Source organism: Perca flavescens, chromosome 9, assembly GCF_004354835.1.
Source record: "Perca flavescens isolate YP-PL-M2 chromosome 9, PFLA_1.0, whole genome shotgun sequence".
In the NCBI taxonomy this organism is placed as follows: domain Eukaryota; kingdom Metazoa; phylum Chordata; class Actinopteri; order Perciformes; family Percidae; genus Perca; species Perca flavescens.
In genome coordinates this window covers 12,386,791-12,406,968 of record NC_041339.1, presented here as the reverse complement: position 1 = coordinate 12,406,968, position 20,178 = coordinate 12,386,791, and the positions used below count along the sequence as shown (strand labels likewise).

The window sequence follows — 20,178 nt, the reverse complement described above, 5'->3', positions numbered from 1 at the left end:
AACCCACTCAGCATTACTCAGAAGCTGCAACAGAAAGTTTTTTTTTTTAATCATAAATCACCAAATTCATCACCAATTTCTTTCTAAAGAATAACTTCATGGGAATTTCCGCATATGAAATGCTTTAAAACTTACCTCAGCAATCTGTGTACAGGAGATGTTCTGGCAATAGGAAGAGACTGCAACACATGCACCATAGCAGATCAGATAAGAGAAAAGACATTTGTGACACTGCGTTATCCTGCTGATCATGTGATTTTAGAAGAAATCTCAAAAGTACATAATGTTCAATCCAGTAATTATTACACGTTTTCAACATGACCCCCGCAAACCATCAAGTTACGTAAGTAGATGTGTTCAGATAAAGCTCACCAGAATTCATGCCGTCTCCGTGCCTTTGTAATGCCTTTAAGGTTTTCTTATCAAGAGACAATCCAACAAGTTTTTAGCCACCGTTACATCTCCCTCAGATGACTTGTGAGATGCATCTGACTTAAGTAATTTCTGTTGCATGAATTAAACATCTTAAAGAGGCCAGTGACCTAGTTTGGTGGTAACACAAAAACTTTGAACATTGGCTTCAGTACTTTGGTGCCCTACTTCATCACCACAATGGTTCAGTTGACTATAAATGTCAGTTTGCTGAGAACCTGCTCTCATTAAACATGCTGCTGTCAGCACCAACATGTAACATTCTGAGTGACACCAATGTTTTACTTTAAAAAAGATGCTGAACGCAGCTTTACAGCAATCTCATTATTATTTTTGTTTCCATTAGTCCTGGGACTTCTACGTTTTTTTTTGTAACAATAACTCTTAATGTGAATACGTCACACCGGTTTTAAAATCCCTTCATTGGCTACCAGCCCGTCTTAGAATGGATTTTTAAAATTGTAATGATCACTTTAATGACTTGTACGGGGTTAGCTCCAATATACAGTTGTATTCAAAATAATAGCAGTGTGATTTAAAAAGTGAATAATGTTCAAAATCCTTTGAATAGCTTTAAGTCCATAATATCAAAGCATCGGGAACACTGCACATTCAATTCTAAATCAAAACATGACCAAAAATGTATCAAGTTTGTGTTATACCTTTACAAGTGAAGAAAGTGAAGAAAAAGGAATATTAGGCTGTTCAAAAAAATAGCAGTATTTGCATTTTTCTTTACAAATTCAAACATTTACTGTATAAACTGAAAAATGCCTCAAGGGGTTGCTTTACTTTGAATCACTGCACTAATATTTAGTTGCATAACCGATATTTATGAGAACTGCTTCACATCTGTGTTGCATGGAGTTGACCAACTTCTGGCACCTGTGAATCGGGATTCCAGCCCAGGACGATTGCACTGGAATGTCCACAATTCCTCTGCATTACTGGGTTTTGCCTCAGAAAGAGCATTTTTGATGTCACCTATGGGATTGAGGTCTGGGGATTGGGCTGGCCACTCCATAACATCAATCTTTTTCATCTGGAACCAAGACTTTGCTCGCTTACTGTTGTGTTTTGGGTCATTGTCTTGTTGAAAGACCTCAAAGGCATTTCCTCTTCAGCATAAGGCAACATGACCTCTTCAAGTATTTTGATGTATTAAAACTGATCCATGATCCCTGGTATACGATAAACAGGCCAAACACCACAGTATGAGAAACATCCCCATAACATGATTTTTGCACCACCATGCTTTACTGTCTTCACAGTACTTGACTTCAGTGCATGGGGGTCGTCGGACAAAAGCCCCTAGACACAAAAAGAACAATTTTGCTCTCATCAGTCCACAGAATTCTCCTTTGGCCAGTCAATGTGTCCTTTGGCAAATTTCCAAATTTCCAGCAATGGGACTTTGCGGGGGCTTCTAGCTGATAGCTTTGCTTCACATAGCCTTCTTCTGATCGTAACAGTACTCACAGGTAACTGTAAGTCTTCTTTGATTTTCCTGGAGCTGATCATTGGGTGAGCCTTTGCCATTTTGGCTATTCTTCGATCCATTCGAATGGTAGTTGACCGTTATTTCCCATGTCGTTCAGGCTTTGGTTGCCATTTCAAGGCATTTGAAATCATTTTGGTTGAGCAGCCTATAGTTTTTTGCACTTCTTTATATGTTTCCCCCTCTTCAATCAACTTTTTAATCAAAGTCCGCTGTTCCTCAGAGCAATGACTGGAACGACCCATTTTGCTGAGTATTTCAGTGTGAAATGCACATAACCAGCATGCACAACATTTGCTTCCTTCCTTCCATAACTGACGCCTGTATCTTCACAGAATCAATCACCTCACTAAGTGAACACAACACTGCTATGATTTTGAACATGCCTCTTTCAATTACAGATTAAATTACACAGAATGAGCGGCATGCATGTCATGATTTATGGGTCTGTTGGTTTTCTATGACTCTACAACACTTACTAGTAAATTGCCATGTAGAAATATCACTTCTACCAAAATATTTGAGCACGTGCTTATTAAATAGGTCTAGGTATTAGTTTAGGTATAAGTCTAGGTTTAGGGATTTAAAATGCTGAACTGTACTCCCACCATCTTGCATGCCTCTTTAACAATTTTAGCAAGGGAGTTTTTATCTTTAATACCAGGTTACCATACCAGCAGATGATTCAAAATGAGATTACAGACTATATAAAAGCTCCGTAGAACAATGCCAACATGGTCTTGTCAATTTGGAATTTGACAAGCTTTTCTAAGCAAAATAGGTGCTGCTGGCCTTTTTTGTGTGTGTAGAATATCAGTATTTGAATCGAATTTCAGACGGTTGTCAATCGTAGTGCCCAAATATTTGTAAGTCGTAACCATTTCCACTGTGTGACCCTGGAAATCAGTGCTTTGAAGAGCTGTGGGGGTTCACCTAAAATCTACACACATCTTTTGTTTTAGAAACAGAAAAAGTTGTAAGTAAGCATTTTTGCACCAGGAAACAACAAACTCATTGACATCTGGGCCATGACCATAGATTGTTAATATTAATGGACAAAGCATCTGGTTCGGCGAAGTGCTGCAAAAGCGGAAGTGCCTTAAACCTGCATTCTATCTGAACTCCAGCAGGGGGAGACACGTGCGGTTGCAAAAGGAGGTCGGTTTCTGTAGAAGTCTATGAGAAAGTGACCAACTTCTCAATTGATTTATTACCTCAGTAAACATTTTCATGAGTTTATGGTCTCAATCGCTAGTTTTAAGGCTTCTGCAACACAGAATGATGTTCATTTTTTAAATTATGGTCTTGTTTATTTTAAAATCAGTGATAAAGCAGGGGGTGTTTTAGGGTGTGGCTGTGATGTGATTGCCAGTGAAGGTCCATCCATCCATCCATCCATCTTCGTCCGCTTATCCGGTGTCGGGTCGCGGGGGGAGCAGCTCCAGCAGGGGACCCCAAACTTCCCTTTCCCGAGCAACATTAACCAGCTCCGACTGGGGGATCCCGAGGCGTTCCCAGGCCAGGTTGGAGATATAATCCCTCCACCTAGTCCTGGGTCTTCCCCGAGGCCTCCTCCCAGCTGGATGTGCCTGGAACACCTCCCTAGGGAGGCGCCCAGGGGGCATCCTTACCAGATGCCCGAACCACCTCAACTGGCTCCTTTCGACGCAAAGGAGCAGCGGCTCTCCTCCGAGCTCCTCACGGATGACTGAGCTTCTCACCCTATCTCTAAGGGAGACGCCAGCCACCCTCCTGAGGAAACCCATTTCAGCCGCTTGTACCCTGGATCTCGTTCTTTCGGTCATGACCCAGCCTTCATGCCCATAGGTGAGGGTAGGAACGAAAACTGACCCGGTAGATCGAGAGCTTTGCCTTCTGGCTCAGCTCTCTTTTCGTCTACAACGGTGCGATAGATTGAATGCAATACCGCACCCGCTGCGCCCGATTCTCCGACCAATCTCCCGCTCCATTGTCCCCTCACTCGCGAACACAACCCCAAGGTACTTGAACTCCTTCACTTGGGGTAAGGACTCATTCCCTACCTGGAGAAGGCATTCCATCGGTTTCCTGCTGAGAACCATGGCCTCAGATTTAGAGGTGCTGATCCTCATCCCAACCGCTTCACACTCGGTTGCGAACCGATCCAGTGAGTGCTGAAGGTCGCAGGCCGATGATGCCATCAGGACCACATCATCTGCAAAGAGCAGCGATGAGATCCCCAGCCCAACCAAACTGCAACCCCTCCCCACCCGACTATGCCTCGATATCCTGTCCATAAATACTACAAACAGGATTGGTGACAAAGCGCAGCCCTGGCGGAGGCCAACCCTCACCTGAAACGAGTCCGACTTACTACCGAGAACCGGACACAGCTCTCGCTTTGGTTGCACAGAGATTGGATGGCCCTGAGAAGAGACCCCCTCACCCCATACTCCCGCAGCACCTCCCACAGTATCTCCCGGGGACCCGGTCATACGCCTTCTCCAAATCCACAAAACACATGTAGACCGGTTGGGCATACTCCCAGGCTCCCTCCAGGATCCTTGCGAGAGAAGAGCTGGTCCGTTGTTCCACGACCAGGACGGAATCCGCATTGTTCCTCCTCAACCCGAGGTTCGACTATTGGCGAACCCTCCTTTCCAACACCTTGGGTAGACTTTACCAGGGAGGCTGAGAAGTGTGATACCCCTATAATTGGCACACACCCTCTGGTCCCCCTTTTTAAAAGGGAACCACCACCCCAGTCTGCCACTCCTTTGGCACCGTCCCAGACTTCCACGCAATGTTGAAAAGGCGTGTCAACCAGGACAGCCCCTCCACACCCAGAGCCTTGAGCATTTCTGGACGGATCTCATCAATCCCGGGGCTTTGCCACTGTGTAGTTGTTTGACTACATCAGTGACTTCCGCCTGGGAAATCGGCGACAATCCCCCATTATCCTCCAGCTCTGCCTCTAACATAGAGGGCGATTAGTCGGATTCAGGAGTTCCTCAAAGTGCTCCTTCCACCGCCCTATTACCTCCTCAGTTGAGGTCAACAGTGTCCCATCCTTACTGTACACAGCTTGGATGGTTCCCCGCTTCCCCCTCCTGAGGTGGCGAACAGTTTTCCAGAAGCACTTTGGTGCCGACCGAAAGTCCTTCTCCATGTCTTCTCCAAACTTCTCCCACACCCGCTGCTTTGCCTCTTTCACGGCAGAGGCTGCAGCCCTTCGGGCCCTTCGGTACCCTGCAACTGCCTCCGGAGTCCTCCGGGATAACATATCCCGGAAAGACTCCTTCTTCAGTCGGACGGCTTCCCTGACCACGGTGTCCACCACGGTGTTCGTGGGTTACCGCCCCTTGAGGCACCTAAGACCCTAAGACCACAGCTCCTCGCCGCAGCTTCAGCAATGGAAACTTTGAACATTGTCCACTCGGGTTCAATGCCCCCAGCCTCCACAGGGATGCACGAAAAGCTCCGCCGGAGGTGTGAGTTGAAAGTCTGTTGGACAGGGGCCTCCTCCAGACGTTCCCAATTTACCCGCACTACCCGTTTGGGCTTACCAGGTCTGTCCAGAGTCTTCCCCCACCCTCTGACCCAACTCACCACCAGATGGTGATCGGTTGACAGCTCTGCCCCTCTCTTCGCCCGAGTGTCCAAAACATACGGATCAGATCAGATGAAACGATTATGAAATCGATCATTGACCTTCGGCCTAGGGTGCTCTGGTACCAGGTACACTTATGAGCATCCCTATGTTCGAACATGGTGTTCGTTATAGACAATCCATGACTAGCACAGAAGTCCAACAACAAACAACCACTCTGGTTTAGATCAGGGAGGCCGTTCCTCCCAATCACGCCTCTCCAGGTGTCTCCATCATTGCCCACGTGTGCGTTGAAGTCCCCCAGCAGAACAATGGAGTCCCCCACTGGAGCCCCATGCAGGACTCCAGTCAAGGTCTCCAAGAAGGCCGAATACTCCGAACTCCTGTTTGGTGCATATGCACAAACAACAGTCAGAGTTTTCCCCCCACAACCCGCAGGCGTGGGGAGGCGACCCTCTCGTCCACGGGGTAAACTCCAACACAGCGGCGCCAGCCGGGGCTTGTGAGTATCCCCACACCCGCCCGGCGCCTCACACCCTGGGCAACTCCGGAGAAGAAAAGAGTCCAACCCCTATCCAGGAGTATGGTTCCAGAACCAAGACTGTGCGTGAGGTAAGCCCCACCAGATCTAACCGGTGGCGCGCTCCACCTCCCGCACCAGTTCCGCTCCTTCCCCACAGAGGTGGCGTTCCGTCCCCAGAGCCAGCGTCTGCTGCCCGGGTCTGGTCCGTCGAGGCCCCTGACCTTCACTGCTTCACTGAGGAGTGAGTGGCTTCTCCCTCACTCCTCCCTCTCGTCTTAAATCGTCACATCCGCGACCAGGATGGCTGGGCACGTAACAGTGGAAGATAAGCTCAGTAGACAATTTCCCATTTATCCTTACTCTCTGAGTTCTGTTAGTAAGAAAATCCAGAACCCAGTCAACAATACTTCAGTCTAAGTGAAAATCAGTTTCTCAACTAGCATGTGTGGTCGTATAGTGTTGAAAACAGAAGAAAAGTCAACAAAAAGCAGCCTGGTTCCCACAAACCTACGTGTTTATCTAGAAGGTGAATTAAGGTCATTGGCGCCTCCTGCACACCACTCTTAGCCGCAAATTGAAAAGGGTCTAGGAGACACTATTTGCTAAGAGTTCTTCTTTGATTAACTTTTCAAATGACTTCTTGACCAAGGATGTTAAAGCAACTTGCCTGATGTCTTTGCGGTGCAACAGGAACCACAATAGACTGTCTGAACTGACAATATATATGCCTTTTAAGTAGTTAGGTTGGTAAAATAAACTTACTCTTTTAGTCTTAAAAAGGTCCCTTCACAATAAAAAAAAAGCTGGTTGCTCATGTTCATAGTCCCTCAGCGTGTCGACTGTGTGAAAAGTAAGCAGAGACTGAGACTTTCTCAACCTATCGTAGCTTTTGTGTTTTCCTTTTGCACTTTATTTTCCGTCTCTAACTTCAAAAGCTTCACAGGGAAAACCCAGAATGTGAGATGAGGTGCATGTTGATGTAAAGATAAAAGAGACCTCAAGCTTCAGGTTTGCTTATTTTCAGAATATACATATAAAAGGGTGAAATTTTCAATTTAAGACATTTTCTGTCACACAAACGTTATACACCAGAGCCAGACTGAAACATTCAGTATACAGCAGACTATATTTCTGAAATCAGCAGGTATCACACTGACTGCATGGTATTCTCTAATATGAGTGTTTTTCTCACCTGCCAAACCTCAGACTGTAACCACAGTAAGAACATAAACACACAGCAGTCTGAATTAAGATTAACAGTGATTTTTTAAACTGGAAAAGATTTAATTGCATATGAGTAAATTGCATCAATAAAAGTTTAACAAAGAATCCTATTTCTCGAGTCGAATAAAGGGAAAAGCCCCAAAAAAGAATCTTAAAAAAAATTAAGGTTATTTTTTGGGGTTTTTCCCTTTATTTGATAGTGACAGTGGATAGACAGGAAAGGGGGGGAGAAAGAGAGGGTATGACACGCAGCAAAGGGCCTTAGGTCAGATTTGAACCCGGGCCGCTGCCAAGGACTCTTACTGGGTGAACTAGAGGCTGGTCCCAACAAAGAAGCCTATTGATTGAGGAAAAGAAAACTACATTAAAATCATGTAACATAACAAAGATAAATAGTATCGTTTAGAGTTTTTGATATGTTGAAATATTTACTGTATACTGGAACACATTAATTCATTGTGTTTGTGATGTTACAGTTTGGGACAGTTGGTGGTTTATCGTGGTACGGCACAGAGGCGGTAAGGTTTGACACAGAGAGTGCTTACTAACTTAAACTCCAGAGTGGGCGGCTCTCCAGCGGGTGCCAAGAAAGAAAACCTCTGAAGGAGGGAGGTAAAGAAGAGGAATAACTCCATCCTAGCCAGCTGCTCCCCAAGACACACATGCTTACTTGAGAAAACACAATACAGCAGATGGGTTGTATTTACACACTTTTTATTTACTATGAATGTATAATATTTCTACAGCTCTGAATCTACAACAACCAAAGAACACAAAAACATCAACCCCTCCTATCTTTGGTAAACAGGCAAATGATTGCTGGCAAAAATGCTATGTATCTATATTTTTTTTTTTTTAAGATCTTTTCTGCCTTTAATTGAAACAGTTCTCAGTAGCCTATATGTGCGCCTGCTTTAACCACTGAACCAACCCGGCCACCTATGTATCTATTTCCATTCTCTTCTGTGAAGCCCTTTAAGGTTCAAACAACATATAACTGAGCTTTAGAGCGTCCTAACTACTGGCTGCTCTCTTTCTAAATTCGCCATCCTGGTCCAGAAAATGTTGAGGGTTGAACGAGTGTTGAGTATCCCACATCAACTCATCACGTAGAACAGAGATCAGTGTGGGTAAGACAAGGGTGCCCTGACAAAATGCCAATAATGAAAACGGTTAATCAAACCGATATCTCTTCGGATTTTGGTATTTGTTCTTCTTCTTGTTTTAATCCTCAACATTGGAAAAAAAACAGTTGATCATAATATTTGGAAAAACATAAATCAATCAAAATTGGATGGACTTTTTTTCTCAATTGTTGTTTTCAATGTCGAGAATGAATTTTTAATCTCATCAATAAAGCCAACATGGACCAGGAGCATTTCTTAAAGTGCTCCAATGCTAATGCAAATTTAGTCATCTACAATTGCATGCCAACTGGCCGATTAAGAACAAATGCTCCCAGAGGAGGTACTAAATGGACTTTGTAGTAAGTCAAATTAAATAATTAAGTGGAAAATGCCTGGTATTTTGTAACCATCAGCGCCAAAGTGCAACAGGGGCTTTGCACATATTTTCTACATAAATTCTGATTATTCAGCGTTAACATGAATATCCAAACAAATGTTTTGGTAACGAAGTTATTGGTTATTGATTCCCTAGTTCATGAATACATTTTAAAAATCAACTTGCAGATCTTTACATAGTTGAAATCTTTACATAGTTGAAAGGGAATGGTTTGAGTGTTTGGGGGAAATGTGTTTTGAGTTGGTTGCCAAGAAACAACACATTCAAAGCTTATGCTGCCAGAAAATCCATCTTAGAAAATGAACAATAGGTCAAATGCTCACATAAAACAATTTTTTATCACTTGTACCTTTGGGAGTTTGTAGTTGTCGAGCACAGTGTCTTTGCTTGTCATGCGAGCCACATTTAAGGGAACGATGATGGCCATTCTCTGGATTTCATGGATGACTGCATCAGTATATGGCATCTTTTCTTTGTCCGTCGCAGAGGGCTGTCTCTGAATGAGCCAACAACAGTATCTATCTCAGCCTGGACTCTCTCTGCACACAGTGAAAACAGGAAACCATGTGAGTCTGTGCACCACATAGACGACTGAGGGGAAAATGATGTGCAGCACATCCCCCACACTTACTCTCCCAATGCAGGTCTGACCTGTGAAAGACCTTTGACAGAAGTCGAGGCAAGCCACGTACAAACCATGCAGGAATGGAGTGGGACAGATATTACTCATACACACCTTGTATGTGAGGGTAGTAGATCATGTACAGCAGTCCCCAGTGTAAAGTAGTGGCAGTGGTTTCAGTTCCAGCACCAAACAGGTCCAGTGTTCAGATCCTAAAATTATTTAAGTCAAAACCAGAATCTTCGTCCTTCATCTATCAATAACCCAAGAGACAATTTCTAGTATCAGTTGACATATATCATAAGAAACTGCAGAGAACAAACACAATACAGATGCATTAAAACAATCACCTCTCTCATCTCTGTGAGGAAGCAGTCAATGTAGTCTCTTTGTGATGAAGGGTCAGCGCTTTCTTTGTGTTCTTGGATCTTGATTTGTATGAAGTCAATTATATTTTGTGTCAGTATGAATATCTTCTGGTGAGGTCCAGGCAGCCACTTCATCAGCCAGGGTAACATGTTATGAACCTAGAGCATGAACACAGGTACCAGATCATCTGTGAATCAGGCAATAGACACAGGTGGAGGCTGTGGCAAATTAGCTTTTACTGGCATTTCAAAACACAGACACCCCCCATAAATCAATAATGCAATTTAAAATGACATAAAGTGTAACGCGAGGGGGCGCATCCGATGCTTCAAGGTGGTCACTGAAGCAGCAGCCATCTTCAGACGCGAAACCGTGCAGTGTTTCAATGAGTCAGTAAAGCATTAGCACAGCACATACCCCTCTAAAAGTAATTAAGACATTCACTCATCCAAGCAAGTTAGTCTCGTTCCCACATTATATTCAACATGCAGGAGGAGACAATACCATTAATGTTACCGGCTAGGTTAACCTTAAGCAGCTGTGTTTAGTTGTTTAACAAGCCAAGGTTAGCTTTAGCCATTTGTAACTTGCTCAAGAGCACCATGTTAGCTACTAGTCAACACTCCGTACTTGGTCCGCAAAGGTACATGAACCGGCAAATTAGTTGATTATATTTTGATAGTTAAGGTGAGGGTTAGGGGCTATTACAAGTATGGAAGTAAAATCCCAAGGTGGAGGTGAAATGCCACTTCTATCTTTATTACTGATAAAAAAAACTGACTTATCTTACTGCTGCACCCTTTGATACTGGGTCAAATGTAACTTTTATTTTGAGATCATGAACCAGCTATCTACACAACACGTTACATACACATTGATGACAATCCTTCTACTGTACATTTTGTAGATACTATACATAAGGTATAAAATAATGCACTTCAAAGTAACGTTAGATGCAATGTTATGAGTGTTTAAAAGTAAAATAGTTACTGCACTACCAATTCAAAATACTGGAGAGTCGTCTCCCCCGCCCCCTCCTGCTCAGACTCGAAGTTCACGGGGGTTGCCAGGCTGAGACCGCAGCATTCACAACAATGTTGCTAGACGCTTTTCTCACATAGCCAGACGTTACTCCACAACAGCGGAGTAGCTAACGTTAGACGCTGGCTATATTGACAGTCATAAAAGCCCGTGCTCACGCGGAGCTCTGTAACCAACTGACAGACACATTTTTTCGGCTTAAAATTACAGTATGAACCGCTAAAAACACAACAACCTCACTGTCCTCTCCACACGCCAGTCAGGCACACTTAATCGGCTTAGAATTACAATACAAAACGCTAAAAATACCACTACCTTGCCGACGGAACACACTTTATTGGCTTAGAATTACGGCAACAATCGCTAAACACACTGCAAACTCACAGTCCTCTCTTTCCGATTTACAGCCCCTCTCTCATGGTTTAAAATAACTCACCGTTGTCGGCCGCTGAAGAGGCTACACGCTGTAAACAGCCATGGGTTGCTTGCCTGGTCCTCCCGGTAACGTTAACAGTTAGCAGGGTTAGCATGGCGGCGTTAGCCAGGACCAGTCGGGATCACTTTACTGGCTATGTCTCAATTGTTTTTGCGAGTAACCAACTCGGGTACTCTAGCTATATAATTCAATGTGAGTACACAAATGTTGAAATGACAAAAAATGCCCATCCCTAGTAGCTGTGATAAATTAGCCTGAAGCTAATGCTTACATGTTCAGGAGAAAATAAGCCAACTCTGCGTCCTTTTGGGATCTAAGCTGTCTCCATCTTTCAAATACATCTCCAATATTTACCAGGGGGTTGTTACGTCTCTGGTCACGCAACTGTTAGAAACATGCGGTTTTCTTTTTTTTTTATGTCATGTAGAATCTATCTCCGTTGATCCGGTTTGTTTGTTTGCTGCTTTCATGGCTGTACTACCGTTACAGCTGTAGCGCGCTGGGTTTACGTTTTTACAGGTATATCTGGCAACCCGGCCTGCCTGTCAAACTGGGCCGTTGATAACAACACACAGATCAAAACATAAACATAAATTCCGTCACGGAATGTAAATTTCAAAAAGAAAAAATACTGACATTAGCATTGTTGTCAGAAAAGATAGTATTTCAGTTTAACATGTTTCCTTAATATCTGATGAGGCATTGGTGTCATTTTTGGATTTATTACAGTACAAATATTACATATTGGACCTTTAAACTACTGACTTGAGAGCTGAACAGTCGCTATTGTTTTAACTCAAGTTATTTCTTCCCCTATTCAGGGGCTTAACATACAAGTCAATATAACTCTAATATAACTTTACTTTTTTTGTTTACCTCTGATTCACTGACTAATTACTGACAAATTATTTAATTAAAATGATTAGGAATACTTTTGTTTCCATAGCACACAGTGCACATGCATACAGACAACAACCAACTGGAAGAGTTCAAGCTCCAGCCTTGTTGACAGTTCAGAGGCCCACCCAAGAGGCCACCCATGTTACATAACATTTCATTAATGGGGCCTTTGCCCCCAGCCTGCTTCCCTCCTCACTCAGATAACACGCGAAAACACCATCATCCTGTTTGCGGGAGAACATTGATTTTACAGAGGACATTTTGTTGAAATATACTAATTATGATGATTCTTCTCTTTGATCATATGGACTTTACTCCTTGGCTGTTGTTGAGCTTTGTAGTGTTACTCCTGACAGATGTGGTCAGAAACTGGAGGCGACACAGCTTTCCACCTGGACCCTGGGCTGTGCCTTTTCTTGGAAATGTCTTCATAGGAGTTTATTTAAGAAAAATTGAGAATGTGAGGTGACCTGTAATACAGCTTTATTTTCCAAGAGTAGAGAAGAGTCGATATTTAATATCCAATGGGCAGGGTGCAAAATTATATTTTTTGTCCACCAGCCAAATGGCTACTGAATGAAATTGTAACAGGTACTGAATGGCTGGTAAGTGAGGTAAATCTACCAGCCACTTGCATTTTCTACCAGCATTTGGCTGGTGTATGGCAATTTGGTTTACAAAAACTAGCCTTGTCAACATGATTCAATTCAATTTTATTTATAGTATCAAGTCATAACAAGAGTTATCTTAAAACACTTTACAGATAGAGTAGGTCTAGACCACACTCTATAATTTACAAAGACCCAACAATTCCAATAATGATGAGCACAATTAATAGCAAAATATATAAATCAGAATAACATATTAATGCTCAAGTTGATAAAAAGCAATTGCTGCATGGTATTCTCTAATAATATGAGTGTTTCTCACCTGCCAAACCTCAGACTTTAATCACAATGTACACATGAACACACAGCGGTCTGAATGAGAAACTAAACATCAGTATCATTTAATTAAACACACGTCACGTTTAAGCTAATGTGACAAATCCAATATGCAGTGGTAAGCACCATAGGAATTAAGATCAGTGATTTTCTTTTAAACGTAAAAAGCCTAAAAGGCCTATTGATTGAGAAAAAGAAAACTATGTCTAAATTATACAAAATAACAGTAGATAGTTAAAATCATAGTGAAAACAGTGATTAATTGTGTTTGTGATGGTACAGTTTGGGACAGTTGGTGGTTTATCGTGGTACGGCACAGAGGCGGTAAGGTGTGGGACAGAGAGTGCCTCCTAACTTAAACTCCAGAGTGGGCGGCTCTCCAGCGGGTGCCGAGAAAGAAAACCTCTGAAGGAGGGAAGTAAAAAAGAGGAATAACTCCATCCTAGCCAGCTGCTCCCCAAGACACACACGCTTACCTGAGAATACACAATACAGCAGATGGGTTGTATTCACACAATTTTTATTCACTTTGACCATATAATATTTCTGCAGCTCTGAAACAACCAAAGAATACAAAAACCTGATTCCCTCCCATCTATAGTAAATGGTTAAACAGGCAAATTATATTTATCTTTTTTATTCTCTTCTGTGAAGCCCTTTAAGGTTCAAACAACATATCACTGACCTTAAGAGGGTCGTAACTACTGACTTACCTGCTGAAAAAGGAAGGAAGGCTTCGCTCTTTCTAAATTTGCCGTCCCGGTCCAGAAAATGTTGAGGGTTGAATGAGTGTGGAGTATCCCACATGGACTCATCACGTAGAACAGAGATCAGTGTGGGTAAGACAAGGGTGCCCTGACAAAATGCCAATAATGAAAATGGTTAATCAAACCGATATCTCTTCGGTTTTTGGTATTTCTTTTTCTTCTTCTTCTTTTAATCCTCAACATTGGAAAAAAAAGCAGTTGATCATAATATTTAGAAAAAAAATAAATCAATTACAATTGGATGGACTTTTTTTTCTCAATTGTTGTTTTCAATGTCAGGAATGAACTTTTAATCTCATCAATAAAGGCAACATGGACCAGGAGCATTTCTGAAAGTGCTCCAATTCTAATGGGAATTTAGTCATCTACAATTGCATGACAACTGTCCGAATAAGAACAAATGCTCCCAGAGGAGGTACTAAATGGACTTTGTAGTAACCATACCTGCAAACTCAGAAGGGCTGAAAAAGGTGACATATCATTCCCTCCCCGAGAAGAAAATAAAGGGAATACACAACATTTTCCCGGTGCTAAAACAATACTTAAAACTATATATATATATATATATATATACACATACACACACACATATATATACATACATACATACATACTAGGGCTGTCAATCGATTAAAAAAAATTAATTAATTGCACAATTTGCTGTAATTAATCGCGATTAATCGCTTTTTTAAATTGAGACTGAAGCTTATAATAATGGATATTTAAATGCTAAATCACTTAACTTTGCAAATATGAAGAAAAAACCAAACAAGGAAAGGTTCTGCTAAGTTCAGAATGTTTAATATCTTTCAGAACAACAGCAGCAACAATTTGGCTTATTTAGTCCTGCTGAAGGCTGCTGGAAACGACTAGAAACTGTCTGACTTGATAGCAGATTGTTGTCACCGTCCCCGGCTGCTGTCGCCTGCTCTCGTCTACTTTACAGGCGAGGCGCAGTTCATCTCCAACGAGCCGAGAGTTCAGTCGGCGGCAGGGCAGTCGGGACTCACCCGTAAATGGCGAGCGGAATGAGGTGACTAGAGTCTCTCAAAATCTGACGAAAATCTTCTAAACTGACCTTTGTTGAGCTGAAATGAAAACAGATTCAGCAACTGCACGGCCTATTTCTCGCTTAAAATGTTTTCAGAAACATGTTTCAGTGAACTATTTTAGTACAATATGAGATCGTATTCTGAACGGCCGCCATGACAGTCTGGCTTTGGATTTCCGGAGAAAACAAATCCATGTGACGCGTTCGTCCAATCAGCTGCCGGTTTTCATTACTTGGGCAACAATACAGAGTAGCGCTGCCTGGTGTTATGGAGACGTATTACGTTTCTCAGCCGCCACATGAAGTAAACAAACACAGCTGTGTAAAATTAAATTTTTTTTAACGAGTTAAATATTAAAAGATTAACGCAAAAATGAACGCGTTAATTTTGACAGCCCTAATACATACATACACACATACACATACACACACACACACACACACACACACACACACACACACACACACACACACACACACAGTACAGGCCAAAAGTTTGGATACACCTTCTCATTCAATGTGTTTCCTTTATTTTCATGACTATTTACATTGTAGATTCTCACTGAAGTGATATGCTCGCAGCAAGCCTGTCTGAGAATATAGTTCCCGGTTTGTTTACTGTTAGAAGATGGCTGTGTCTCATGTTACGTTGTTTTTTGTACACGCTGTGACTATACAAATCACAACATGTAAATAGGAACATGTTGCCGTTATTTTGTCACTTTTGTCACAATTCGGAGCAGTAAGCTAGTTGGAACCAGTTACCTGCAGGATCTGTGCTGGGCTAAGCTAATGCTGGAACTGTCAGGCAGCGTAACAGCACGCACGGAGATGAGAAGATATCGACTTGTCTTACTCTGGGGCTGACGGTGAATAAGCTAAATTCCCAATAAGTTGGCGTGTTCCTTTAAGCCCATGGTCAAAATTAAAGATTTAATAATAATGTAATAACTATAACAATAACTTATTTCACCTGTAAATTGCTGTTGAACGACAAAAACAACCACCAGATGGGAAAAGGGTATTTTTTTTCCAATGTTAGTAATATATTTCTAATATATATACAGTGGGGGAAATAAGTATTTGACCCCTTGCTGATTTTGCAGGTTTGCCCACTTACAAAGAATGCAAAAATCTACAATTTTAATCATATGTACATTCTAACAGTGAAAGACAGAATCCCAAAGAAAATTACAGAAAATCACATCATATGAATTTATTAAAATTGATAAACATCTGATGAGGAAAAACAAGTATTTGACCCCCTGGACAAACACCATGTTAATATTTTGTAGAAAAGCCATTATTGGCCAGCACAGATGTCAAACGGTTTTTATAGTTGGTGACAAAGTTTGTGCACATTTCGGCAGGGATGTTGGCCCACTCCTCCCTGCAGACAGCCTCCAAATCATTCAGGTTCTCGAATTTTAAGCTCCCTCCAAAGATTTTCAATCAGATTCAGGTCTGGAGACTGGCTAGGCCACTCCAGAACCTTGATGTGCTTCTTCTTCAGCCACTCTTTTGTTGCTTTGGCGGTGTGCTTAGGGTCGTTGTCGTGCTGAAACACCCATCCTCGACCCATCTTCAGCTCTCTCACTGAGGGAAGGAGATGTCGGTCCAGAATTCCACGATACATGGCCCCGTCCATCCTCCCCTCAATACGATGGAGTTGTCCCGTCCCCTTGGCTGAAAAACACCCCCAAAGCATGATGTTGCCACCACCATGCTTGACGGTGGGGATGGTGTTCTTTGGGTTGTACTCGGTGTTCTTTGCCCTCCAAACACGACGAGTTGAGTTGAGGCCAAAAAGTTCTATTTTGGTCTCATCTGACCACATCACCTTCTTCCAGGCCTCTTCTGAGTCGTCCAGGTGGTGAATGGCGAACTTCATGCGGGCCTGTACATGTTTCTTCTTGAGCAGGGGGACCTTGCGTGCGCTGCAGGATTTCAATCCATGACGGTGTAGTGTGTTACCAACCGTTTCTTTTGTAACTCTGGTCCCAGCTGCCTTCAGTTGATTCATCAGTTCCCCCCTTGTGGTTTTGGGATGATTCCTCACCGTTCGCATGATCAGGGACACCCCACGAGGCAAGATCTTGTGTGGAGGCCCAGACCGAGGGAGGTTGGCGGTGTGGTGCTTCTTCCATTTCCTGATAACTGCACCGACAGTTGATCTTTTCTCTCCAAGTTGCTTTCCGATTCTCTTGTAGCCCATCCCAGCCTTGTGCAGATCAACAATCTTGTCCCTGATGTCCGTAGAAAGCTCTTTGATCTTGCCCATGGTAGTGATGTTGGATGCTGGTTGTTTGGGTGTTCACAGGTGTCTTTTATACAGGTAATGAGGTGAGGCAGGTATATTTGATGTAGATAATTGGTTCGGATTGGGGCTATGTCTTAAAGAAAGACTAACTGGCTTGTAGGAGCCAGAATACTTGCTGTTTGTCCAGGGGGTCAAATACTTGTTTTTCCTCATCAGATGGTTATCAATTTTAATAAATTCATATGATGTGATTTTCTGGAATTTTCTTTGGGATTCTGTCTTTCACTGTTAGAATGTACATATGATTAAAATTGTAGATTTTTGCATTCTTTGTAAGTGGGCAAACCTGCAAAATCAGCAAGGGGTCAAATACTTATTTCCCCCACTGTATAATATATTTACTTATTATCAAACTGCCATACTGCCTCGTATCACATCCTCCTGCTGCTGGCTGCATGCATGATGGAGAAATGCAGCAGCAACACAATTCTGAATGGCACTTTTTATTTTCCAAAACTCCCGTACGGCTCATAGACAAATCGAAAGCCATATGCACAATCACATTGTGTAAAGCCGAATTAAAATATCATCGAAGCATGCAAGCTTGAGCTACCACCTACGAGCTAATCATAGTACAGTTAACGTGACTCAGGTTGATGCTAGTGGGCTCAGGCAAAGCACTATTTTGGACAGTGCTACTCGCCGACCAAAGTGCAAACTTTGTCATCAACTGGACATCAGTGAGTAGGGCTGAATGATTTTTGAAAATAATCTAATTGAGATTTTTTCCCCAAATATTGCGATTGCGATTCAATATTCGATTATTATTTTAAGCTCTGTCTTCTGTATTATTCAACAAAGACAAACAATAAATCATTGTATAGTATGAACAACACACAATTACACACTAGACAGTTAAATAAGTAAAAATATAGTTTATATATATATATATATATATATATATATATATATATATATATATATATATATATATATACACACATATACATACACACACACACACACACACACGCAAGTAGTTCTTTACAGTGCACTGAGAGGAGCTGCCTCCAGCCCCTCCCCCTCGTGAAGTTGCGTGCCGTGTGCATGACACCGTCAACGTTGCACTAGCTCAGAGCGGCTATCGTTACGTTAGCTGCTGGTGGTCTTGCCGTGGGATTAACTGTACTAATAAAACCGTTGAAATACCGCGGCCACGCGGCTGTGAAAGCTCCCCGAACCGTCATTTATCAGATTGATACCCCTCTCAGTGGCAGCTCCTCCACCCATATCTTTATAACGGAGCTAACCGCTAACCGGAGCTAACCGCTAATCAGCGCTAGCTCGTTGCCAACCGAGCCTTCAGTTCTGTGTGCCTGTATCCATTAACTGCATGTATGGACTCGAGCCCGAACAAAACCCTTCATTTTATTAAAATAGCTGTAAAAGATTTAAACTTCAACTCAGAATTGTTTGAATGACAGAGATCAGCTCAAGGTACGGTGTAGCGTTAGCGTGCTTTCTCTGCAGAGTGCAGACTGATTTGCTCTCGCGAGTCACCAAATCGAGACCAAATCGCAGCCTTTGTGATTAGGAAATCGCGTTTTAACATATCGCGATATTATCGCAAATGCAATTAATCGTTCAGCCCTATCAGTGAGTAATCAAAATTATTTAGAGTTACTGCACACTATATTGACTTACTCTGGTAAGTAGGGTTGGGTACCGAAACGTACCGACCTAAACGGTAGTAACGAGACCGAATAAGAAAGAAAATTTCGGTGCCTGAATATACAATACACCTGACAGCAGGTAACGTTAGCCTACCTTTAGCTAGCAGGTGGATTAAACACGATTAAAATGCTGACTGCTAACGTTAAACAGTGTAAAGTGTGAGTGTATTTCACTGTAGAGGATTCCAACACCAGGACGTAATAGTCTGCTCTGCAGCGCATCAGCTGCAGTTGTCAGAATTAAACAACCCAGACGGTGTGTTCACTTAAAACAGGTAGCCTCGTGGTGCATTCACAGTAATTGTAAATTACCATTTTCCCATCTGGTGGTTGTTTTTGTAGTTCAACAGCAATTTACTGGTGAAATAAGTTATTCCATCCATCCATCCATCCATCTTCGTCCGCTTATCCGGTGTCGGGTCGCGGGGGGAGCAGCTCCAGCAGGGGACCCCAAACTTCCCTTTCCCGAGCAACATTAACCAGCTCCGACTGGGGATCCCGAGCGTTCCCCAGGCCAGGTTGGAGATATAATCCCTCCACCTAGTCCTGGGTCTTCCCCGGGGCCTCCTCCCAGCTGGACGTGCCTGGAACACCTCCCTAGGGAGGCGCCCAGGGGGCATCCTTACCAGATGCCCAAACCACCTCAACTGGCTCCTTTCGACGCAAAGGAGCAGCGGCTCTACTCCGAGCTCCTCACGGATGACTGAGCTTCTCACCCTATCTCTAAGGGAGACGCCAGCCACCCTCCTGAGGAAACCCATTTCGGCCGCTTGTACCCTGGATCTCGTTCTTTCGGTCATGACCCAGCCTTCATGCCCATAGGTGAGGGTAGGAACGAAAACTGACCGGTAGATCGAGAGCTTTGCCTTCTGGCTAAGCTCTCTTTTAAATCTAACGGTGCGATAGATTGAATGCAACACCGCACCCGCTGCGCCGATTCTCCGACCAATCTCCCGCTCCATTGTCCCCTCACTCGCGAACAAAACCCCAAGGTACTTGAACTCCTTCACTTGGGGTAAGGACTCATTCCCTACCTGGAGAAGGCATTCCATCGGTTTCCTGCTGAGAACCATGGCCTCAGATTTAGAGGTGCTGATCCTCATCCCAACCGCTTCACACTCGGTTGCGAACCGATCCAGTGAGTGCTGAAGGTTGCAGGCCGATGATGCCATCAGGACAACATCATCTGCAAAGAGCCGCGATGAGATCCCCAGCCCACCAAACTGCAACCCCTCCCCACCCCGACTACGCCTCGATATCCTGTC

The 20,178-nt window shown here is 43.1% G+C and overlaps 1 protein-coding gene and 1 pseudogene across 2 annotated transcripts in view; both read right to left on the bottom strand.

The window, feature by feature from the left end:
* Window positions 1-7,760: 7,760 nt before the first annotated feature.
* LOC114561615 (cytochrome P450 2J6-like) lies at window positions 7,761-11,297 on the bottom strand (annotated as a pseudogene).
* A 1,623-nt stretch (window positions 11,298-12,920) lies between these two features.
* LOC114560939 (cytochrome P450 2J1) overlaps window positions 12,921-20,178 on the bottom strand; it is a 36,791-nt gene continuing 29,533 nt past the window's right edge. For both annotated transcript variants that reach the window (XM_028586566.1, XM_028586567.1), the window contains 2 exons: window positions 13,816-13,957; window positions 12,921-13,578 (listed from right to left, as the gene is read on the bottom strand). In XM_028586566.1, the coding sequence (XP_028442367.1) occupies window positions 13,403-13,578; window positions 13,816-13,957 (318 nt within the window). In that variant the 3' untranslated portion in view covers window positions 12,921-13,402. The remainder of the gene's footprint in view (window positions 13,579-13,815; window positions 13,958-20,178) is intronic.